Consider the following 25,811-nt stretch of genomic DNA (forward strand, 5'->3'; position numbering starts at 1 on the left):
AGGCATCAGAAGCACAGCTGCTTTTGGTGTTCCTATTTCAGACTTCCTTGACTGACAAAAACGCAAGTTAGCACAACTTCAGTGAGTCATTTTTACTAATCAAGGATCTCTTCAGTGTTGCCATTGTGGCAGGAAACAAAAAGATGACTGGCGCTTCCTTAAGCAGGCAGAGATGTATCTCCCTAGAAGGGTTATGCTGCACACAGTAGCACGATCTAGTGCTCCTCTCTAGTGCATACCTGGGCAACCATGTTCTGGAACCTGCCTTTCCAGTGCACTTCTATTAGACTGTCAGAATTACTTCATCGCTGCCAGGTGGGCCAATTAAGTTGTATTGTGAAAATTACAGATGACTTTTATTTCCCTTGCATGTTGTATTATGCAACTTAAATCTTTGGTAACATTATCTTCTCAGATTTCGCCTATTACAGAGTTTAGCCTATCTCATTTTATTCTTACTCTCATTTCTTACTTCAACCTTAGTTATTTCAAGTGGATTCAGTTATCACGATTCTGATATGTCTACCTTAAAAAAAAAATCTTCATTTACTTAACAGTACTGGAGATTGAACCCAGGGTGTTGTGCATGCTAGGCAAGTCCTGTATCACTTAATTAAACTCCCTCTGTGTGTGTTTTACTTTTTTGTTTATTTGTTAAGACATGGTTTCTCTATGTATAGCTCTAGCTGTCCTGGAACTTACTATGTAGACCAGGCTGGCAGGACTTGGAGATCTGCCTGCCTCTGCCTCTCTAATGTTGGAATTAAAGGCCCGTACCACCACTGCCCAACACTCAATGTCTGTATTTTAATTTGATCTATTTTAAGCTTTTTCTCATTCCTTCATCTTCTGCAGATTTGTAGGGAACTTTTTGTTGTTGATGATGATTTGTGTATTCATAGTATCTCAATTCCCAAACCCTTGCTTTTCCTCTCCTACTAGTTCCTATCATTGGTTACTTTCTTGCTTTATGAATTTCTCTACTTTAAATACTTGACTCATGTCCTATCTCAGACATGTTTTGTGGTCTAAGGTGGCTTCATGGAGAACCCTAAGTTAAACTTTTAAAGTTTACTTTTGCTTCCTCTCATGTCAGCCTTTTCATCTCTTGTCCTTTGATCTTAAGTAAAACTGGTCCAGTTTGCATGGCCAACATTTGGGGGATTCGAGTCTAATACAGGTGGTAGATTGATCCATAACAGGTATCTTGTCTTATTTCTGATGGATGCTGGGTTCTCACTGCTCTGTCCCCTTAGAGGTTTTCCCTGTGATCTAGAAGCCTTGTCTTTTTGCCTTATTTCCCTTGATTCATATGCTGGAGGTAAGTGGATGCATTTAGTCCTGTTCCTTAGGGATTTTGTGTGTATTTGCATTGGGTCCTGCGGAAGAAGTGGAAGGTAATGTGAAAAGTAACAGAATCACACTAGGATGAAAGTTGGTTCTCATTATCATGGAGAAGAAGCACTAAGAGGCAATAGTAAGAGTTCACAGATTTCATAGCTGTTTCTCCTTGGATACTTTCTTAAGAGGTAGCAGTAAGACAAAAAAGTTGATTGTTAGAGAAACTTGTTTAAATATCTTGCCTCAGGTCAGGCAAGGACATTAGCCTCTGTCTACTTGTATGAAAGTGATATTACCAACGTCTGAGAAGTGCAACTTTTGACAAGTACTCATTGCAAAGACTGTGGAAATGTGAGCTGCCAAAACAAAGGTACTTCTTTGAAGACTCCTCCTAGTTAGGCAAGGCCAGTCATTCCTCTATAAGATTATCCAGTTCCTTGAGGTTTTCATCAGTCAAGGTAGTAGGTAATTTCAGGACTTTGAATGTCATATGTTTATGGGTTGTTTTTTTTTCTGGAACTAGTAGATCATTTATAAAAAAATACAAAAATATTAACTTTGTAAAGTAAGAGATGGAGCATGTAATAGGTTTTCTATTGCTGTGATAAAACACCATGACCACAACAGTTTCTAAAAGAGCTTGAGTTCCAGAGAGTTAGAGTCTGTGATGGAGAAGTGAAGGCATGGTTGAAGGTGGTTGGAACAACAGCTAAGCGCTAACATCTTTTTTGTTGTTGTTGTTGATATTATTGAGCTATACATTTTTCTCTGCTCTCCTCCCTTCCTCTTTCCTCCCTTCAACCATCTCCCATGGTCCCCATGCTCCCAATTTACTCAGGAGATCTTGTCTTTTTCTACTCCCCATGTAGATTAGATCTATGTTAGATCTCTCTTAGTGTCCTCATATTGCCTAGGTTCTCTGGGATTGTGAATTGTAGACTGGTTTTCTTTGCTTTATGTCTAAAAGCCACTTATTAGTGAGTACACATGATATTTGTCTGTCTGGGTCTGGGTTACTTCACTCAATATGATGGTTTCTAGATCCATCTATCTGCCCGTAAATTTTAAGATGTCATTTTTTTTTGCTGTGTAATACTCCATTGTATATATGTACCACATTTTCTGTATTCATTCTTTGGTTGAGGGGCATTTAGGTTGTTTCCAGGTTCTGGCTATGACAAACAATGCTGCTATTAACATAGTTGAGTACATGTCCTTGTGGTATAATTGAGCATCCTTTGGATATATACCCAAAAGTGGTATTGCTGGGTTTTGAGGAAGATTGCTTCCTAATTTTCTGAGAAATCACCATACTGATATCAAAAGGTTCTATACCAATTTGCATTACCAACAGCAATGCAGAAGTGTTCCCTTTACCCCAAATCTCTCCAGCATAAGTTGTCATTGGTGTTTTTCATCCTGGCCGTTCTTACAGGTGTAAGATGGAATCTCAGAGTTGTTTTGATTTGCATTTCTCTGATGTCTAAGGATGTTGAGCATTTCCTTAAGTGTCTTTCAGCCATTTTAGATTCCTCTGTTGAGAGTTCTCTGTTTAGGTCTATACTCCATTTTTTTTATTGGCTTATTTGTTCTTTTGATGACCCAATTTCTTGAATTCTTTGTATATTTTGTAGATCAGCCCTCTGTCTGATGTGGGGTTGGCGCATGACACAGAGAGAGCACACTGGAAATAGCACAAGTCTTTTGAAACCTCAAAGTCTACTCCCCAGTGACACACTTCCTTCAATAAGTCCATACTTCCTAACCCTTCCCAAACAATTCCAACTGGGGATCAAGTATTCAAACCTATGAACCTCTGGGGGGCCATTCTCATTCAAACCACCAGAAAAGTTATATAGAAATTCTTGTTGAATTAGCAATTTTAATTATATTTCTCAGTTTATAGACCATGCATCAAAGTTATAAAATAAATTTCACTAAATGTATTTGATACATTTCATTAGAAATCACTTCCTATGGAGAAAAATGAGCAATCTTGCTCATACTAATATATTGTTAATACTTTTTATTACACTTTTACAAAGCTTCTGTGTATGTAATCCTTAAGACAGACTGCTCTTGCTCTCTGTTTTATATTTTTGTCTAAAATAAAGGTTTAAGGCAAGTATGATAGCTGGATTAGAACTTATAATTCTAACATAATATGATATGCCAATGTGATGTAATATAGTATAAAATAGTTCTAACATCATACTCTGTCATGCTAAAAATTTTCAGTATTTTTCAAATTGTTCACATTAAGTTTTTTATGATTCTGTAATCATAAATGAAAAATGAAAAAATTGGGTGAGTTTTAATCTATATAGAATATATGTTTTCTTTCTTCTTCTCTCTATCTCCTTTCCTCCCTCCCTCCCCACTCTCTTTCTTCCTTTCTTTTGAGACATAATTTAATGTTGTGGTCCTCACTGGACTGAAATTCACTATGTAGCCCAAGATGACCTTAAACTTTATTAATCCGTCTTCCTCAGTCTCTCATGAACTTGAGTTACCTGAGCATGCTACTACACCTGGCTTTCCAAACATCACCAACCATGAGCTGGTTTGGCATATTTTATTTTATTTTTTTTAATTTTTATTTTTTGGAAAGTGCTACATTATGTCATAGTAGTTTCTTAAAAGAAAGGTTTAGAGAAATCTGTCAGTACGGAGGTTAATGTAATGCCTTGTACAGGGGTGGGCTGAAATAAGTGTTTTTTTGTCCAGAGACATTTTCTTTAAGTTCTCTGGAGTCTTAGATCTCCTCTGCTTTCAGTCACTACTGCTTTTTTGTTCTCTTTCCCCTCACCTTTAAATTTATTGCTAAATCATTTACATCTCTCTTTTTACTAGGGAGTGTTGTTGATAGAGGTTTGCAGAACTTGTGGCCAGTACTTAGAATATCAACGCACTACAACTGCTCTACATGGCACACACCTAAATCCAGATGTCTTTCAACTCGAAACCCACGTAGATTATGTCTTGGTCACTATTGACAGTGAAACCCAGGGCCAGCAAGATGGCTTAGTTTGTAAAATGCTTGTCATGTAAGGACTTGAGTTTGGATCTGCAGCAACTTACATAAAAAGCTAGAACACTAGTACATGCCTATAATCCTAGCTCTATGGAGGCAAAGACAGGCAGATCCCCAAAGTTTGCTAGCCGTTTAGTTTTGATGACTTGGTGAGCTCCCAGTTCAGCTAGAGACCATGTCTCAAAGCAAAGGATGGAAAGCAATAGAGGAAGATACCTAACATCAACCCTTGACTTCCGCACTTACACTTACATGCACATGTATGTGCGCCTATACACACATACACCATTCAAGTCTAGCTGAGCATGGTGGTGCATACCTGTAGTTCTACCTACGTGGTTGGCCGCAGCAAGGCCTGCCTGGTCTACCTAGCAAGTTAAAGCCTTTTTAGTGTGACCTTGTTTCCAACTATAAAAGGGAATTGGAAACTACTAGGCGTGCAGGTCAGTGATCGTGTTTGCCTAGCATTGGTTCAGTCTTCAGCACTGCCATTACTGGAAAGAAGGAGGGCAGGAGGAAAGGAGAGAGTAAGGGGGAGAGATGGATAGGGAGGGAGGATTGATATGGAGATGGTTTTACATAAAATGAGAATATAAGTACAGATCAGAGAAGAGATTTAATCTGGCTGATATCAGTATGTATTCCTCAGCCAACTGGATCTAGCTTGTTCTACATTATGATATATACATATCATTAAATATTAAAATATTTTGTACTTTTCCTCAAGATTACCTGTCTGACTTAGGTCTAGAGAAAAACTAGTTGAAGCTATAGTTTTAGGATTTTGTGGTAATTATCATACATTCTCATGGTATTGAGGCTACTTGAGCCAAATGTATTGCTAGTCAAATACCATTCTTATTAATCTTTATAAAATACTGTGTGCAAAATTTCAAATAACAATGTTTTTCAACTGTTAAAATAAGCAATACTTTTTTTTCAAAGAAAACTGTAGATATTCAGTCTATGAATTACCTGTGACTTAAGGCCACACACTTATTTCTTATCTCCCCACTAGAATGGTTCCTGAAGGGTATCTGGGATGTCACCAAGGCTTTGCAGATGAGTAAACCACAATGAAAGATTTAGATTGCAAATGCTACCGTAAAAAGATGACTGTGCTGTCGAATTACCATCCTAGAACTTTGAAAATAGACATTATATGTAAATTTTTACCCCAAATTACATTTACTATATAAAGCAAAGCTAGGTTTTAATTTTGGTTATTTTTTCAGAGCACATTATTTATATAATTTGGGAACAGTAATGGTACTGGAGCTAACCTACTTTTCTATTCTAATTTTAAAAGTGAGTGTCATTGCAGGCATGGTATATACCTGTAATCACAGTACTCAGCAGGACTAAGCGGAAGGACTGTGAGGTCAAGGCCAGGCTGGACTATGTAAATGAAATGGTGCCTCTAACAAACTAACAAACAAACAAAAAGGGCAAATTTCATATAGTTCAGAGTTCTATTTTGTTGTTTTGTTTGTTCTTTTTTGAAACAGGGTCCCAGGTCTTACTGTATAACTAAGACTGACCTTGAATTTCTGATCTTCCTTCCCCTTCCAGTACTGGGCTGAAGACATGCACCACCGCACCTTGCTTAAGATGCCTTTTTATAAATTAATTATAAGTGAAGTTATAATATGATATGTTGTAAATATGGTTGTTAAGTGATTGATTTGCTAGCTTAAATTTCTTTCCTTTTTGTCTTCTAGTTTGCCAGGGTTTGGATACCTGATCCTGAGGAAGTGTGGAAGTCAGCAGAGTTGCTCAAAGATTATAAGCCTGGAGATAAAGTGCTGCTACTTCACCTTGAGGAAGGGAAGGTAAGAACTTCGCCTTCATTTCTTATGTTTAGCCTGAAGTGATGGAGGGTGAAAGATAAAATCTTACTATAATTTCCTTAATCCCAATTATAGCACAAATATTGAATTACTTTAATATTGTTATTTACTATTTTGATAAAATGATACATTTTCTGTACTCTACATAGAGGCCAGTGAAAACAAGTCATGCTTTAAAACACCATCATTTTAGCTTCTACATTTATTGTGATTATCAAATTTGCCTTAATTTCTAATTTTAATACTAAAGAGGTACCTCTGCATCCATGTTTTATGTTTAGAAAAGCATTGCACTTAGTTCATAATAACTAAGTGCCTGTCTAAGATTTGATATTTGGGAAATATTTACCAAGGAGCTGTTGTATATGAAGCATTTTGTAGTCACCAGAAGACTTTACAAGCAGCCCTGTTGCTGACTAAGCTGTATTCTGTGTCAGTGAACTCATCTTTGTTCCAAAGCTTTTAATCTGTCCAGTGCATTTGGCAGGCTATGTCACACTTCTTCTTAACCAGAACTTTGTGACATTCATTTTCTTTAAAGAATTTATATTCCCAGTGTTAAGTGCTCAACCTTATTTGGGGGTGTCTATATTACCCTCTCCAAGGCTTAAAGAACATTGCAGAAGATGAGAGAGGATGAATGTAGGAGCTGGAGGATGTCAGGATGGGGGTGGGGTGTCTACAAAATGCTGTTTTCCTGACATGACATGGCTGTTGCACCGTAAGCTCACAGCAGCTGTGACTGCCTACACAGGACTAGGCCCATTGCAGCATGGATGGAGAAGGGTCTTATGAGTCCCCACTCCTCCCTGAAGAGTTACAGGTAGTAAATGATTTCTAAGGATGGGGAGTCATATTCCTCAGTGGTGCAGCCACTGGTAAGTTGCTCTTCCTTGAGTTAATAACCTCAACCCATGTTCGTGCAGACAACCCTAATCAGATGCAATGGGATCTATCCCTACCCACTTCTGACCCCTATCTCCCCATAGACATGAAAGTAGGAGGGAGTTTCTTGGGAAGAAGAAAGGACTCAGTGGAAGAGGGAGGGGATAATAAAAGGAAATAGGAGGGGGAATATGATCAAATTGTGTGTGTGTGTGTGTGTGTGTGTATGACTAAAGTAATAAAACCTTTAGAAGAACTTTCAGTTTAAGTTAGGTACAGTGTCTCATTCCTGTATTCCTAGCATACAGGAGGCTGGGGCAGGAGAATTGCAAGTTTGAGTCCAGCTTGGTCTATATAATAAGGTATTGTTTCAATACATAGAAAAGGGATGGTGAGATGGCTCAGGAGATAAAGATTCTTGCCACAAAACCTGATGACCTGAGTTTAATCCTCAGGATCTGTATGATAGAAGGAGAAAACCAGTTCCAGAAACTTGTCCCCTGGCTTCCACCTGTGTGTCATGGTAGATGATGTGTACATGTGTGTGCCTCCTCCCATATATTAATAAATAAGTGTAATTTAAAAATTAAAACAAAATAAGAAAAATCATAATCTTGATATAACTACATGTAATGCTAAATAATTAGGAATTAGAATAGGGCAGCAACTAGGATTCTCAAGATTTCTACCCTGTTTCCCTATTGCTGTGATAAACGCCATGACTAAAACTAATTTGAGGAGGAAAGGTATTATTTCATCTTACAGCTTACATTCATTTTCAAGGGAAGCTGAGGTAGGAGCTCAAGGCAGGGACTTGGAGACAAGAACTAAGCAGTGACCACGGAGGAATGATGCTTACTGGCCGGCGCTGGGAGACAGCATCACTGTCTAGAACAACCTGCTAAACTCAATTTACAGCATTTAGACCTTTTCTAGTACGAAGTTCCAAAGATTTCATATTCCTTCAAAAACCCCACGTAGTCTGGTCTTCACAGTGATAGCCTGCTTTTTGGTTTCAACTTCTGTATTAATGGCCTTTCTGCTGCTGTGATAAAACACCACAGCAGAAGCATCTTACAGAAGAAGAGTTTATTTGGACTTAGAGTCCAGAGGGATAAGAAGTCTGTTATGCTGGGAAAGTATGGCAGCAAGTGGCAGGTGTGGTGAGAGCAAGAAGCTGAGATCACATATTTTACCACAAGCATGAGGCAGAGAGATCAAACTAGAACTGGGGCGAGGCTGCATGTATACTCCCTAAGCCCATCCTAGTGTATTCCTTCGGCAGGGCTACATCTCCACACCTCCCAGCACAGTGACCAACTGGGCACCAGGTATTTAAATGCCTGATCCTAAGGGGACATTTATCATTGAAACCACCGCAATGTTAAAACAAGTGTATGTTTATTTTTCAAATGATTAACCCATGCATTGAGTACTTACTGAGTATCAAGCATGATTCTAACTCTCTTCACTTGCTCTCCTTCTCTGTTCTCCCAGCCTTCCCGATTCCTCACATACTCCTGCCCCCTCCCCTTTCCCTCCTTCTCACTCCCTTTTACCCTACACCACTTGCTCTCAGTTTACTTAGGAAATCTTCTCTATTTCCCCTTTCTGGGGGATCCATGTATATCTCTTGGAGTCCCCCTTGTTTCCTGTGAGTTAACCCAGACCCAGAAAGACAAACATAGTATGTACTTACTTTTAAGTGGATATCAGACATAAAGCAAAGGATAACCAGCCTACAGGCCACAACCCCAGAGAAGCCAGGAAACAAGAAGGACCCTAAGAGATATCTTGATAGAGGGGTTAGCAAGAAACCTTCCACTAGGAAAATTCCCAGGAATCCACAAGCATGACCCAAGCTAAGACTATGAGTATTAGTGGAGAGGGTACCTAAACTGCCCTTCCCCCGTAATCATATTGATGACCACCTTAATTGTCATCATAGAACCTTCATCTAATAACTGATGGAAGCAGATGTAGAGATCCACAGCTAAGCACTGGGCTGAGCTCCTGGAGTCCAGTTGTAGAGAGGGAGGAGTGATAATATAAGCAAAAAGGTCAAGACAATGATGAGAAAGCCCACAGAAACAACTGATCAGAGCCAGTGGGAGCTCACTGACTCTGGACTGACAGCTGGGGAACCTGCGTAAGACTGAACTAGGCCTTCTGAATGTGGGTGACAGTTGTGTGGTGTGGGCAATTTGTAGGGCCACTAGTAGTAGAACCAGTATTTATCCCTAGTTCATGATCTGGCTCTTTGGAGCCCATTCCCTGTGGAGGGATACTTTGCTCAGCCTAGATACAGCGGGGAGGGCCTTGGTCCTGCATCAAATGATGTGTCAGACTTTGTTGACTCCCCATGGGAAGCCTCACCTTCTCTGGGGAGTAGAAGGGGTGTGGGGTAGGGGAAATGTGGGGGGAGCAAAAGGAGGGGAGGGAGAGGAAATTGGGATTGGTATGTAAAATAAAAAAAGATTGTTTTTAAAAAAATTTTAAAAAATGTGAAACTTGCCTCAAAAAAAAAAAAAAAAAAGACAAATGTAACATGAGGTCCTGCTAGGTGGGGTTTCTGTCCTGCCCAGTTCCCACAGCCGGTAAGCCCCAAAGAAATTACACAGAGAGTCTATATTAATGATAAACTGATTGGCCCATTAGCTCAGGCTTCTTATTAGCTCTTGTAGCTTTATATTAACCCATTATTCTTTTTTTAAAAATATTTATTTATTTACTTATTATGTATACAACATTCTGTTTGTGTGTATGCCTGCAGGCCAGAAGAGGGCACCAGACCTTATTACAGATGGTTGTGAGCCACCATGTGGTTGCTGGGAATTGAACTCAGGACCTTTGGAAGAGCAGGCAATGCTCTTAACCACTGAGCCATCTCTCCAGCCCTAACCCATTATTCTTATCTATGTTAGCCACATGGCTCAGTACCTTTTTCAGCAGTGCAGGTCATGTCCTGGTGGTCTGGGCAGGACTGGGGAGAATGGGCTTCCTCCTTCCCAGAATTCTCCTGTTCTCATTGCCCTGACTCTACTTCCTGTCTGGTTGACCCGCCTATACTTCCTGCCTGGCTATCGGACAAAAAAAAAAATCCCCAAAAGACAATTCATTTTTTTAAAGACAAGGTCTCACAATTGAGCACTGCCTGGCCCAGAACTCTCTTTACAGACCAGGCTGGATTGGATCTCATTGAGATTCACCTTTCTTTGCCTCTTCTGGTACTAAAGGTGTATATCACTGAACCCGTGACAATTATTTTAATCTTTACAATAATACTACGAGTAGGACCATTACTATTTCTATTTTATTTAGTTTTGTTATTGTTGTTTGGAGGTAGGATTTCATGTCATTCAGGTAGGTACAGAGGAAAGTAATTGAACCACTTGGCAGAATGAAGATTAATAAAAAACAGGTTAAGTTATAAGAGCTAGTTGGGAAAAAAAAACTGAGCTAAGGCCAAGCCTTCATAATTAATAATAATAATAATAATATAAAAACTCTTGATCTTCACTAGTATATGGAGAGTAATTAGTGTTTTAGAATAAAAATAGTGAAGTTTGTGTTTCAGAGAAGGTACTATGGATATGGATTTCAGGAAAACAGCTGAGACAAAGAGACTTGGTAGAGGATTAGACCAGATTAAGGAAGCCCTGAATGTCAAGCTACAGAATTACAGTATCCAACATTTATTATTTATCTGCTTTATAGTGTTAGGCACTCTGTTAGACCTGTTGGCCTATATTTTCTAATGTCAGTTCACAGCTCTATGGGTTGTTAGGTTCAGAGGCATCAGATAGATTTGCCTGAAGTCAGTGTAATTAACAAAAGCAAGTCATCAACCCTATATAGTCATGCACACTGTCGTCCCAGTACTTGGGAAATAGAGTGGAGAATCAGAAGTTTGTAAGTTATTCTGAACTACTTAGAACCAGCCTGGGATACATGAGATCCCGTGTTTCAAAAACAAAAAACAAACAAAAAGAGAAGAAAAAGAGGAGGAAGAGCAATTCTTAGAACAGGATGCAAGTGAGAAAAATACACAAAGTCTCCCTGCAACCGACCGATTTCCTTTTTAGGAAATACAGTAGTTTAGGTCCTAGAATACAATAGAAAAAAACCCATGGTCTAGAGTGCACATTTATTTGATAATGACTAGTCATTTCAGAGAAGCAGATTATATCCATTCCAAGAGGGAATTTTTATAAATATGTTACAGATGACTCTTGCCTTGTTAGTGTCTTCTCTAATATCCCAGTTCCATTTTATTTTCCTATACTGACCAAATAATTTCACCATCCTTCTATGAAGACTGAGAAAAACATTCTTGGATGACCTTCTGCTGTTCTGGAACTATACGATGAATTGTATTATCAAACCATGAAGATCATGAACATATCTAAAGCCCCATATCCTCCATGATGTGATATCAGTCCATATTGTCACACTATTTAGACATAAACAGAAAAGATCAGTGAGGTTCCTGACCCCAAACATGCCATCAAAGGTGGTCAGGCAAGCAGAATATAGTGAAGGGAATCTAAAGTACTCAGATTGGAGCAGTAAGGAAACTGTGGTGGACTGACAGAGCCAGTGCAGTGAGCAGTCAGCCACAGAAAAGGACCTCATCCCTGGAGGAGCTAACAGAGGGGAAAGGCACAAAGCTCCATGCCTTTCCTGTATGCTAATCCATTTCCACCTGATTTAAAATTTGACTTCTCTGTACATCTTCAGTAGTAACAAATGAGTATGTTCCGCTATAATTGAACCCATCTTTTCCTCTTTTCACTTGGCCTATACTATTTGTCCTTAATATATAGTAAAGTGGCAGCTTTCATAATTGGTGTTGTCAAAAAGTCCCATATACCTATGATTTTATAATGTGTAGTACTCCTTACATTTATTTTGACATTTAGTGTACATATTCATGTATGTGTATATATATGTGTTCTTGCCATGATGCACATATACAGGTCAGAGGACAGGTTCAAGAGTTGCTTTCATTTCTCTGTGTGGGGATCAAATTCAGGTCTTGTATGTACAAATATGTACATACAGTGTGGCACGTAATTTCAGGGGACTCTTGGGGTTCTTAGGGCTTCAGAAATCTTAGGGGTTCTCAGATTGTGCTAAGCATTGCTTCTTTAATTTTTTTCCAAAGTTTTTCAGCTGTTTTTGTTAAACCATCTTACAAATGAAAACCTTAGTTTAAATAATACACACAAAGCCACATAGAAGTTAAGTGTCAGTATTAGGTTTTGAACCCAGGTCAGACTGACTTTAAAACTAAGCTCTTGACCTCTTATATCCTTTCCCATACATAGAATGAAGAGGAAGATGAGAACTCATCTAATAGTTGGAATTTTCTGGGTGAAAAATCTTTACACTCCAGCTGAGCAGCTGTGATGGACACCTTTAATCCCAGCACTCGGGAGACAGAGGCAGGAGGAACTCTGTGATTTCAAGGCCAGCCTGGTCTATAAGAGCTAGTTCCAGGACAGGTCCCAAAGCTACAGAGAATCTCTGCCTTAAAAAAAAATCTCCACACTCTGACTTCTTTCACTATATTAACAAAAACCATTTACAGTGGTGCTGGAGCGATGGTTCAGTGGGTAAGAGTATATATTGCTCTTCCAGAGGACCAGAGATTGGTTCCCTGCATTGGGCAGCTCGTGCCTATAATTCCAATTCAAGGAAATCCAATGTCTAGTCTAGACAACTGCATCATGTACACGCATACACCCCCACACACTATACACATGCATACATGCATAATTAAATATAAAAATAAAATTTTAAATTATTTGTGCAGATTTATGTCTGTTGGAAAAGAAACCACTCCTTATTGTTTGCCGTTTTTACTAGTTTCTCTGTTAATAGAAAAATGATAGAAAATAAATACATTTAAAAGCCAAGAGGCAAATCAGAAATAGGGAATAATCAAGTGCATAGGTCTGTTTCTCGTTCATCATTATTGACGTAGATATTGCATCTCTGTCCTCAGGATTTGGAATACCGTCTAGATCCAAAGACCAAGGAGCTGCCTCACTTACGGAACCCTGACATACTTGTTGGAGAAAATGATCTCACAGCCCTCAGCTATCTTCATGAGCCTGCTGTGTTGCACAATCTCCGCGTTCGTTTCATCGATTCCAAACTTATTTATACATATTGTGGTAAGTGCTTTCCTGATGAGCTATAAGCTTTCCTTTGGTGGATGTAGTAATGGAAATAACAGATGGGGAAAGCTAACTTGGTTGAATTTCTCATACATACAAAAATCACTTTGAAGTTATCAGAAGGATTTGCCAGTATCCGGTAGCTGGTTACAGTTCATGCTAAATAAAGTTACTTGTGAATTTACATGGTTTCACTCAACTTAAAAAGAACAGGTCCAATTTTTTGGACCATCCCCTCCCAGTCATGTCAGATGCTGAAATCACCAGTTCTTTTCATCTTGTAAAACCTACTCCATGAAGAGTAGGTGTCCACAGACTGGCATTTGGTGCAGGGGAAGGTTAGTGCTACCTTTATCCTTACTTAGACACCCGGGACTGACATGTGATGAGTGTCTCTTTCCTGCAGTGCTCTCAGCCAGCAGCCCAGCTCATGATGGTTTTCTCCAAAGTGAAGCTGGAACATGTGTGCATGGCTGCAGTTCTCCTAGCCCCATCTGTCTTTGTTTTTCTCTTCTCTATTTTGTTCATAGTTATTTCCTCCCACTTCCCTGGCTCTTCTCCCTCATGATCTTCCCTCTCTCCTACTAATCATGGCTCTTCTGAGGTCCAGATCCTGGTGTTCACTCCTTCCCATGTGCTCATTGGCTTGCTGGCCCATGTCGTGTTTATCATGATTTTACTATTGTTTATTTAATCAGACACAGCCACTTTTTCCTCTCAAGAGAATTTGTCTTGCATACCCTTAATGATAACCTTTCTTTCTCCCTATTATTTACATATTCTTCCTTGCTTTTCTTCAATTTATATTTTAAGATTTATTTTATATGTATGAGTGTTTGTCTGCATGTTTGTATGTGGTATGTACACCACATGTGTAACATATCAGGTGCCTGTGGAGGTCAGAAGAGGGTATTAGATGCCCTGGAACTGGAGTTATGGGTGGTGATGAACCACATGTGGTGCTGGGAGCCAAACCCAGGTCCTGTGCAAAAGCAGCTCTCTTAACTACTGAGCCCTCTCACCAGCCTTTCAATTTATTTATTTATTTATTTGCACATGTCATATTTTTCCATGATTTTTTTTCTTTTGAGACAGTATCTCGTATGTTCTGGAATGCATTATGTAGCTGAGGATAACCTTGAACTTCTGATCTTCACCTATCTCCATTTTCTATGACACTTAGTATTCTTCAGAATTCAGAATTCTCAGTAATCTGTGGTACGGAACAATGCTCATGTAGAATCACAGTGATTCTAGTGTATGTTTTGTTGGTTTCTGTTTTCACTGTCTGACGACCAGTGTGAGATTCTTCTAAAAGAAAACCCTTTGAATGAATCTTTGATTATTTCATTGGATAAATCTCTAGAAATGAGCATGTGTGTGTCCATGCATTTTGGTGCTTGCAAAGTCTAGAAGGTCTGATTCCCAGGAGTTGGAGTTACAGGCAGTTGTGAGCTGCCTGACATGGGTGCTGGGACCTGAACTCAGATCCTCAGCAAGGTCAGCAAGTGCTCTTTACCCCTGAGCCATCTCTTCAGCCTGCAGTTTTTTTTTTGTTTGTTTGTTTTTTTTTTTTTTGTTTTTTTTTTTTTGTTTTGTTTTTAGTTTTTCGATACAGGGTTTCTCTGTAGCTTTGGAGCCTGTCCTGGCACTAGCTCTTGTAGACCAGGCTGGCCTCGAACTCAGAGATCCGCCTGCTTCTGCCTCCCGAGTGCTGGGATTAAAGGAGTGCACCACCACCACCTGGCAGCCTGCAGTTTTTTAAAACTAAATATGAAAATATTTAAATTGTTTAAAACACTGTTATTTTTCTTTTTCCACAACGGAGATAAAACCCAGAGGTTTCTGAATGATTGACAAGTCCTCTGCTTCTGAGCCCCATCCCTATCCAGGTCATATTATTTTAAACAATCTAGCCCAGATTAGTTAGGATTATGTATAATAATTTAGAATGGCAATGACTGTGATATATTTTGACTTTGAGCAATTCATTAGTTTAGTATGAACTAAATTGAAACAAGATTTTGTGTTGCTTCACTTTACCAAGCTTGATGTGCCCATTGGGATATCACTGATTTCTTTCTTTCTCACCACCCCCTCCCAGGAATAGTCCTAGTAGCTATAAATCCCTATGAACAGCTGCCTATTTATGGAGAAGATATTATTAATGCATACAGTGGCCAGAACATGGGTGACATGGATCCTCACATCTTTGCAGTAGCTGAAGAGGCTTATAAGCAAATGGCAAGGTTGGTAGGAACTTCTTTCATCATTTCATGGCTCTTGTTAGATAAGATAATTTATTCTTTGCTGTCATGGGTGTTTAAAGAAAATAAGAACTTGAAAATAATTACTGCCTAAGTAGCTTTGGCCAATTTGTCTTAGATTGTTTGAACTATTTAATTAAATATTAAAATCTTACAATAATACACAGATTATATAGTTTGGTTTTAAGTTACCTTTGGAATCTCATCATGCTCTTATGACAAAGCAAGGACAGGTATTGTGTTTTATAGGTGAGAGAGTCAAAGTTTAGTAGTAACCGTAGTAAGAAGTGACGTCTCTAATGTCTCTCAGAAAAGGAATAGATGAACTAAAAGACCTATGAGCTAGAAAATAAATTATCTCTATGTAGCAATTAAAAATTTATAATATGACATCAGTTATGTGTGTATAAAGAACATCTGCAAAGTGTGTCTCATATGACCCACAGAGCCCTAAGAGTTTGAGGGCAGAGACTGGTAAATAAAGGTACATTCAAGGTGAGATTATCCTCTGAATAATAAATGATATGTTGTAATGTGAAAGGATGAGTGCATAGAAGAAGTTAATTTCTCCTGCTTACAAGGAGGAACTGTAAAATATGAAGTGGGAAACCCCCAAAGCAGTTTATAAAACAGAAAGGAAAGTAACACTATAGAGGCCTTTATTTTCTCTTTTGAAACCAATGTACATTTTGGATTCAAACTGTGACAGAATTTTATAATTATTTCAATTTAAGAGCCCATAGAAGTTTTAATAATAATAGTACTTCTAATAAGAGCTAAAGTTAACTGTCTGCTGTCTCCCTACATGGTATTGATTAGTTACTTTCAATTTGCTAACAAAATTTATCTTCACAACAACTTTTTGAGTTTGGTATTGTTATTAAATTATTAAATTAAAACTTTATTTTACAATTGGTAAAACTGAGGCTCAGAGAAGTTGTATAATTTTTCTGAAGTTTCATCAATAGGAAGATCTTTTTTAAAAATTCAGTCTGAGTAAAATATTAGTATGTTAAATATAAAATTGCTAAGTGAATTGGCAGTATATAATATGCTACATTATGCCTGATACTTCTATAAAATGGTAATGATTATCCAAAGTTTAAAGCTTTTTTTTTTTTTTTTTTGAGACAGGGTTTCTCTGTAGCTTTGGAGCCTGTCCTGGAACTAGCTCTTGTAGACTAGGCTGGCCTTGATCTCGCAGAGATCGCCTGCCTCTGCCTCCCAATTGCTGGGATTAAAGGCACACATCACCACCGCCCCCCCCCCACCCAAAGTTTAAAGCTTGACATTGAGAAAATTCCATCTGTCAGTACGTTTTTCCTCTAAGCTGAACAGTGTCTACTAGTACTTGATTTTTCTAGTTCTCGAGCTTTGCAGTACAATGCTGACACCACTCAGAACAGCCTGAGACCCACTAGTCAGAGAGGGGACCCCATGGGTTGCTAGACTCTAAAATTGATCTCTGAAGAATTTTTAATACTTAAAAAATTATACAACTTTTCAGAAAATACTTTCTTTGGCTCAAGGGATCAAAGCAAGAGTGTTGCATATGCTCAGTCCATTCTCAACCCCAGTACTGTTCTTTAATCTGAAAGCAGGGTTCTTTCATCATTGTGGTGGCAACCCTCAAATGTCAGCAGATTCAGCTTGCTTCCTGGCATTCTCCTCATCCCACATGATATTTCCCGTGAGTCAATCAGTATGATTTCTTTCTTTCTTTTTTTCTGAGACAGGGTTTCTGTGTTTAGCAGACTTAGATGTCCTAGAGGTAGTTCTTATAGACCAGGCTGGCCTTGAACTCACAGAGTGCTGGGATTAAAGAGGGGTGCCACCACCGCCCAGTCATTAGTATGATTTCTTAGTTGAAGGTTGTTGTTTTTCTTTGCCTAATTTTCTCTTATAGATAGTTTGAAAATATGCTTCAGTTAGTTAGGATATTTATCACTTGTATTAACGAATCTGCATCCACAAAATCGACAGTCACCAAACAGGGTATGTCTGCTTTGGCTTAGTCAGGAATCAGTGCTGGAGGATCATTTCTTATTTTTTTTTTCCTTACCAAATAAACATGCCATCTTTCCCAGATGTGAATCTTGGTGTACAAACCCCTCAGATCTTTAGGAAAGATACAATTCATCATTACTGACAGAAATTTTATAATCACAATTCAAAAACCAGTCAGTGTCCTGGACATGATGCGCAGCAAACTATATAAAAGTTCCACCCCACAAACAAAGCCTAGTAAAGAATAAAAGTAAATAAGGCTTATGTTTGTCACCTATCAATAAGGTGATTGGTTAAATGGGAGTGTTATTATAGCAGTGTTAACTTTCCTGACTTTAGTCCTTATAAATCGGTAAGAACAAAGCTCTTCTTAGGAACCATTTTGCGAAGGTGGTAGGAAGATACAAGTTTACAATCCACACTCAAACTGCTGCAGAAAGTATTAGATTGAGAGAAATAGAGAAACATAGCAAGTGGACAGCTACTGGCTCTGAGGCAAACATGAGCAGAAATTCATTTTACTGTGCATGGAGTTTTCTACAAGTTTGAAATGACAACAAAGTAATTTTACAGTAACAAAACAGAGCAAGCTAGAGTAAAACTCAGGAGATGGGGTAGGTTAATCAGCGAACTGAGTGAGAAATGACAATTCAGTTTAGAATATTAATGAGGATGGCGAGAAGAAATAGGTATATATTCTAGATATATTTTTAAGATGGAACTGGGAAAAAACTGGCTGATACAGGGTAAAAGAGAAACAGGAGTCAGAATAATAACAAGAATTTGTTCTGAGAGTTAGAGGTGAGCAATTCCCTTCCTAGAGATGAAGAGGTTACAGGGAGAGTGGATCATGTGTACATGGTAGGGGTGAAGAGGTGGGTTTACATCTTAGTTTATTTTTTTTTAATTCCACATATATGAGTATTTTACCTGCATGTATATATGTGTATCATGTTAGTGCAGTACCTGAGGAGGCCAGAAAAGGGCCTGGTGCAAGTGCCTTTTCCTGTAGAGCCATCATGATAGCCCTGTCATAGGGGTTTTAGTTAGAAATGATCATGTCCCATCTCCATTTTAAACATGTCCTTAGAGAGCAGTGCCCATATTGTCAGACTCTTCTTTTAATGGGTCTGTTGACTTCTAGAGGAGAAAAGGTGAGTGGAGTTCGGGGTCTTTGTTTCTCTTGTATTCCTTTCCTCACATTCTTACTTGTCTTTTCTCATCTTAAGCTGTTTATTTGTGTGTGGTGTGATGTGTGGGGTGTGTGTGTGTTAGCACAGAGGAAAACTTACGGGAGTCAGTTCTCTTTCCATGTGAATTTCAAGGATGGAGTTCAGTTAATCAGTCTTAGAACTGACCCAACTGACTTTGACTTCTGAGCCATCTCACTGGGCCCTGATTGTTCTCCTTTACCAAAATCACAGTGTTATTCTATTAAAACATCAAAAATTAGTTTTGTTTTCTTAAAGCCATGTGGTGTGGTATCATCTTTATCTTATATATTTCCTGTCCTTTCTGAGTTATAGAGCAATGTTCCTAAGTTTCACTTATAGTTTTGAATGAATAAAAAGTTAATACTGTCAAATTAACCTTGAAATAATTTTTTAAAAAGAGCTATCTGTACTAGTTGCTTCTCTCCTAATAGCCGTAGAACTTAAATCTCAGGATCTTTGTTTAATCAACTATAAGATGGAACAGTTTCACAAATGGTCTAGTTTGACCGTTATATTGTTCTGTGAAATGTATTTGTTATCCTTATGTATGATAGGATAATACATGGGCATTTTCCTTCTTTTTTGGGAAGGACAGACCAGGATAAGGAGTGACAAGCAAAGCAGAAGGAGCCTCCTTTAGACCTCCCTATACCTCTGGAGTTAGGCTGTAACAATCCACTGTCTAGACATACTAGTCACCAACTTTGGGCAAACTAACTCCTCTGTTGTTTTCTCCAAAGAGGATAAGAGAGTGTCTGTCCTTATTCTTCCAGGATTTAAAATTATCTTGGCTGATAAGTACATAAGCACTTTGAAAAATATGAAGTAGAATTCAAATTCAAGCTCTTCCTTTCATTATTATGAAGCACCATCTCTTTAGTCTTCTTCCATCCATTTAGACATGTCATCTGCTTTTGTTACTTCTGACTTTATTACCAGACCTTTCTCTCATTTCGTTATGTGGTTTCTGAATGATTTTGTGTTCTGAGGTTCATTGACTAAGTGGGAAATGACTCTTATGGGTGATGAAATCTCTCCTGTTAACACCAGTGACTCAACTACCATGTATCCGAGTTATATAATAGGCTTGGTGTAATGCATGCTACCTTACAAGGATGATTTTATACAGATGCTTTGTGACTTTCAGTCAGTACATCCTAAGTTAGGTTTGGTACCACCTGTGTATACGCCATGTGTTATACTATTAGTATACAATAGCTCCCAAGGTTTATGTGTTGAAGATTTGGTACTATTATTGAGAGACAATTGGATAATAAATGCACTAACTTCTTCAGTAAGTTAATCTATTAAGTTCCAAGTTGAATACACTATCATGAAGTACAACCCGGCTAGAGGAAATAGGCTGCTGGGAATATGTCTTTTAAGGGTTTCTCTCATCCCTTCCCCCTGCTCAGCTTTGTCTGCTTCCTGGCTGCCATGAGGTGAGCAGCTTTGCTTTTGCTTACTTGTTCTGTACCGTGATTCACCATGGCCCAGAAACAATGGACCCAAGTGAACGTGGACTAAAATACAAAAAAACAAAAATCTTTCCTCCCTGCATCAGTTACTTGTATTGTTGCTATAACGAGGAACATGACAAAAGCAATTTAAGGAATGAAGGAATTATTTCGGCTCACAGTTTAAGGGTCAAGTCCTTCATGGCCGAAAGTCACAGCAGAAGAAATGAGGCAGCCAACATCAGTCAGGAAACAGAGATAAATGCTGATGATCAGCTCATTTTCTCCTAGGACCCCAGCCCCTGGAGTTGTATTGCCACAATTACTTATTTAACCAAATTAAGATAATCCCTTTACAGACATAGCCAGTGATTCTAAATCTGACCAATTTAACAATCAAGTTTAAACATCATGGCGTTACCCATTGTCAACTTGACATCCAAACATAGCGCTTTAAAAGCATAATCTTTACTTCTTGTCCCTTTGGCTCATGGCCGTCTCATAATGTAAAGTGCGATCAGTCAAATTCTAAAGTCTCTATAGTATTTGTCAGTCCCAACACTGTTTAAAAATTCTAAGTCCAAGTCTCATCTGAGACTCAAAGCAATTTCTTAACTACAAACTCCTATAAAATATAAAACAAGTTATATACTTTCAGCATACTTTATTGTGGCATGAAGTATTCACTCATGGCCACTTCATTCTGGCATTCTGGCAGCTTTCCTTAATCAATGACTCATGGTCTCACGTCCCCAATATCCTGGGTCTCCATTGCAACTTAGGCTTCGTCTTCATACAACAGCAAAAAATAATAGTATTCTATTACTGTATCTTTAGACATGAGTGTGATGACATTTTTTAAAATGAAATTAGGCAACAAAGTAAATTCTTACCTGGTTCTGTAGGTGCTTGGTAGGAATAGGAGCTTTTGGGAGATTCTGCTTCACAGATCATTAGCAGATAGACAGTTTGAAATACTTCAAATGATTATAAACAGTTTTAATTAAGAACCTTTTTCTAAATTCTTTCGTTGTGGATCCAGTATTCCCTTTTTTATTCTTTTTCTTTTTCTTTTTCTTTTTCTTTTTTCGAGACAGGGTTTTTCTGTAGCTTTGGTGCCTATCCTGGAACTAGCTCCTTGTAGACCAGGCTGTCCTCCAACTCACAGAGATTTGCCTGCCTCAGTCTCCCGAGTGCTGGGATTAAAGGCATGTGTCAGCACTGCCTGACTTCCCCTTTTATTGTATGGTAGCTGACAACAATATTATAAATTCCAGTGAAAATCTCCATGAATAAAATACTGTGAGATACATGGAAAATTCAGAATGCGTTTAACACAGAGTTGTCCTTAGTTATATGATTCTTTTAAGTTAATGGTATATCTTTCTTTTCTGTCCTTGTGTATAGGTGGTCATTATGAAATACTATATTTCTTAATATTGTTTCAAATAAATACATTTATTTGTTTCAGATATGTTATATAGTTCAAATAAGTATATTTGCTTCTACATTGTTGTGTAGACGCACTGGCAGTCACTCTTCTTTGTTTTATAGGGATGAACGAAATCAATCCATCATTGTAAGCGGAGAGTCGGGTGCAGGAAAGACTGTCTCAGCTAAGTATGCCATGCGATACTTTGCAACTGTAAGTGGTTCTGCCAGTGAGGCCAATGTTGAGGAAAAGGTCTTGGCCTCCAACCCCATCATGGAGGTAAGAGCAACATTCTCAACCTTTGTTCTATAGTCTCTGGTTAAGCAATGAGCTGAAAACTTGATTGTTATTGTCATGTCAGAACGTCCAAGGTTTCCAGCCACTAAAGCTAAGGAAATTCTTTCCTGTATTTTAGTAAGAGATCTAGTAAAAGTGAAAATTTTGCAAGGTGGGTATTTCAAGTAAACCCTAGGTATAGAGGAATTCACATTACTCTATAATGCTTGCTTTGAACTTTCAGAAAGAATTCTGCCTATAATACTAGGCAGCACTTCTTCATACCTATTGTTCCTTGTACAGAGGGTAAGGTTACTCATTTTCTCCCAGTCCTGAGTACTTGTTTATACTTCTTCCAAATCAGGGTTTGCTCTCACTCAAACATGAGTGAGTTTTATTATCATTTTACCCACATTATATTTTTTGTGCTTAGTTCAACCTCTTCAGCTACTAATTTTAATTGTTTCCAAAATCTAGATTATAGACATAAACCCTAACCACATGAGTACTTTTACTTTTTTAAAAAAAGGAAAGTGTTGCCAGGCAGTAGTGGTGCACACTTTTAATCCCAGCACTCAGGAGGCAGAGGCAGGTAGATCTCTGTGAGTTTGAGGCCAGCCTGGTCTCCTCTCTGGATATGATGGCTCATGACTGTTATCCCAGCATTAGGAAAGCTTAAGGGAAGAAGATCACCATAAGCTGGAGGCCAGCCTGGGCAGCAGACTGAGGAGACCCTCCTCAGAAAACCAAACCAAAGCAACGTCAAGGACATATATAAAGTAGAAATGCCTGTGCCAAAGATAAGATGGCCAAATGTATGACAATTTTATCTTTAAAGATTTGTAGATGAAGAGAATTGCTTGTTAGTAGAACTCCGAAAGTTATGGCTCTGAAAATTGAAAAATGGATTTCATTAAGTAGAGAGAAATCAGGATAGGCAGAAACAAATCCTTCCTGTCAAAATCACATGGGTATGATTTTATCCCTGTCTTTTTCCTCTGTCAAGTTCTCGTTATCACCCAAACACAGATGGAGCTAAAATTGACCTGATGCGCCTTGGTAGAAGTGGTTTTTGCAGTAATCTGACTAGAGGTAACTGTGTCTGGTTTGCAGTGCTGTGTGTAATGTCTTTAAAATGAATGCTGTGACCTCTGTCTATATGGCTGCCCATTAGAGCAGTGCACTCCCCTTCCTGGATGACCTAGACAAGATATTCTGAGGAAGCCGAGAGACCTCCAAAGCTAGGTGTGCTGCAGGAAGAAGGAGGAAGAGGTGTCTAACATGGGCATGGAGGAGCAGGTGGCTGTGCCAAAGGAAAGCAGTAAAATTTAAAATTAAGAGTTTGATATTAACTGGAAAATAAAGAATAACCATATATCCAGTGTTCTGACTATTACAAATAAAACAGCTATGAACATAAAAAAAAAAGAGTTTGAAAGTATTTAGCTTTGTATATAGTAGTGGATGCTACTGGTGTTAATATTGAAGCCATATATTTTGTGGAGCCAGTTTTTAACTTGAGTTAAAAATAGCAGGGCTTAGCTTGGGTTTTTATTCATTTTCCCCAGTGCAACAGATTTCTAGTATTTGACAAATTTCTAAGACATCATAGTTCCTAATCTTAGAATATTAAAAAATCTTGATTGTCATAGCTTTAGGAAATCCCATGTCTACTAGGCTGGATCATCCAAAACTAGAATTTGAGTTTGTCTTGGGAATACATCCCTGAGGGAATCTCCTCTGTGTGTTGCTTGTATTGGTTAATGAATAAAGAAACTGCCTTGGAAAAAAAAAAAAAAAGAAACTGCCTTGGCCTGATAGGGCAGAACTTAGGTAGACGGAGAAGACAGAACTGAATTCTGGGAGGAAGAAAGCAAAGTCAGGGGGATGCCATGGATCGGTGGCCGGAGGTAGATGTGCTGAAACTTTTCTGGTAGGCCACAACCTTGTAGTGATACATAGATTGATAGAAATGGGTTAAATAAAGATGTAGGAGTTAGCCAATAAGAAGCTAGAGCTAATGGGCCAAGCAGTGTTTTAATTAGAATTTCTGTGTGGTTATTTCAGGGCTAAGCTAGCCTGGCAGCCAGGACAAATAAGCAGCTTCCTTGCAACACATCCCAATGACCTTTTTAGAATATGCCAAGGACTGTTTCCTATGTCTTTCAAAAATCAGCTGTATCTTTTGTTGTAGTGGTTTTCAGTACAAATTTGAGTTTTGTTATTAAAAATGACATTAATTTGAAAATGGGCACAAGGCTGCTCAGCTCCGAAATAATCACACAGAAACTATATTATTTAAAACACTGCTTGACCCATTAGCTCTAGCTTCTTATTGGCTAACACTTATATCTTAATTGAACCTATTTCTAGTAATTTGTATATCACCACATGGCTGTGGCTAACCTGGCAAAGTTCCCAGTGTCTGTCTTCAGTGGGGCTACATGGCTTCTCTTAAAGTCCACCTTCTTCCTTCCAGCATTCAGTTTAGTCCCTGCCTCAAGTTCTGCCTTAGTACAAGTCAAAAGCAGGGTTTTTTTTTTTAATTAACCAATGATATTCACAGCATACAGAGGAGAATCCACATCAGATACTCTTTAGTAAAATGCAAGTATGAGGAATTTACCTTGTTTGCTGAGATGAGCAAAAAAAAAAAAGGTTCTCTTTCTGTATTACTGTTTACATATTTGCATTTATATCAAGAAGATTTCCCTTGATAAAGGATTGTTGAGGGATGTAATTCAGTGGTAGTCAGCTTCATTACAAGTCCCTGGGCTCAGTTCCCAATACCATATACAAAAAGTAGAGAATTTTCACGCCTAGAGATATAGCCCAGAGTACTTACTGCTCTTACCAGGTATGGTGGCTCATGACTGTGATCTAAGCACTTGGAGACTGAGGCAGAAGTACTAAGAGTACTTGGTGCTCTTGCAGAGGGTCTGTGTTTGGTTCCCAGCACTCACATACTGGTTTACAAGCACCTGTAATTCCTGTTCCAAAGGATATAACACCTTCTGTTCTCCTCTGGCACCAGGCACACATGTATTACATGTACGTATAAAATAAAAATAAATTTTTTTGAAGAAGAGAATTTTTAGCAACTGAGAAGTTGTTTTCATTTAAAAGGCTGAAATAGAATATGGGAGGCAGAAGTTGTAGCACACCACCTGTAATCCCAGGAGGTAGAGGCAAGAAGATCAAGAATTCGAGGTGATTCTTGGCTACATGGTGAGTTTGAGACCAATCTGGACTACATAGACCTTGTCTCAAAAAACAAGATAAATAAATACTAAATAATTTTGATGATTCATATCTATAATTTCTGTGCTCAGGAGGTTAAGGCAAAAGGATTACCATGAGTCACAGTACAGCCTGGGCTAAACAGTGAGTTACAAACTAGCCAGGACTACATAGCAAGATCTTCCCTCAAATTAAAATCTTAAACATATATGCACCAAACATAGAGGTACCCGATTTCCTAAAAGAGACACTCTTTGATATGAAACACAGATTGACCATAACACATAAGTGGTTTCTACTCTCACCAATATACAGGTCATTGAAAACAAAAAAGCTAACTACCAGGAAACTCTGGCATTAAACTGTCATCATAAATCAAACAGACCTAACAGATATCTACTTAACATTCCACCCAAACATTAAAGAATACACATTATGCTTAGCACCTCATAGAACTTTCTCCACTATCAATCACATATTAGAACAAAACAAATCTAAACAAATACAGGAAAGTTGAAATAATGTTCTTCATTCTTTTTGACTACAGTGGAATAAAGCTGGGAATCAACAGCAAAAGGAAGTACATAGATTGCACACTCATGGAAACTAAGCAGCACACTCAT

At 38.4% G+C, this 25,811-nt stretch overlaps 1 protein-coding gene across 4 annotated transcripts in view; it reads left to right on the top strand.

Moving 5' to 3' along the window:
• Nucleotides 1-25,811, top strand: part of Myo5a (myosin VA) — a 153,733-nt gene that overhangs the window by 35,020 nt on the left and 92,902 nt on the right. For all 4 annotated transcript variants that reach the window (XM_050125053.1, XM_050125063.1, XM_050125033.1 and 1 more), the window contains exons 2-5: nt 6,097-6,207; nt 13,121-13,292; nt 15,400-15,544; nt 21,795-21,951. In XM_050125053.1, the coding sequence (XP_049981010.1) occupies nt 6,097-6,207; nt 13,121-13,292; nt 15,400-15,544; nt 21,795-21,951 (585 nt within the window). The remainder of the gene's footprint in view (nt 1-6,096; nt 6,208-13,120; nt 13,293-15,399; nt 15,545-21,794; nt 21,952-25,811) is intronic.

This window comes from Alexandromys fortis, unplaced genomic scaffold, assembly GCF_014885135.2.
Source record: "Alexandromys fortis isolate MF-2015 unplaced genomic scaffold, M_Fortis_MF-2015_v1.1 scaffold_22, whole genome shotgun sequence".
NCBI lineage: Eukaryota > Metazoa > Chordata > Mammalia > Rodentia > Cricetidae > Alexandromys > Alexandromys fortis.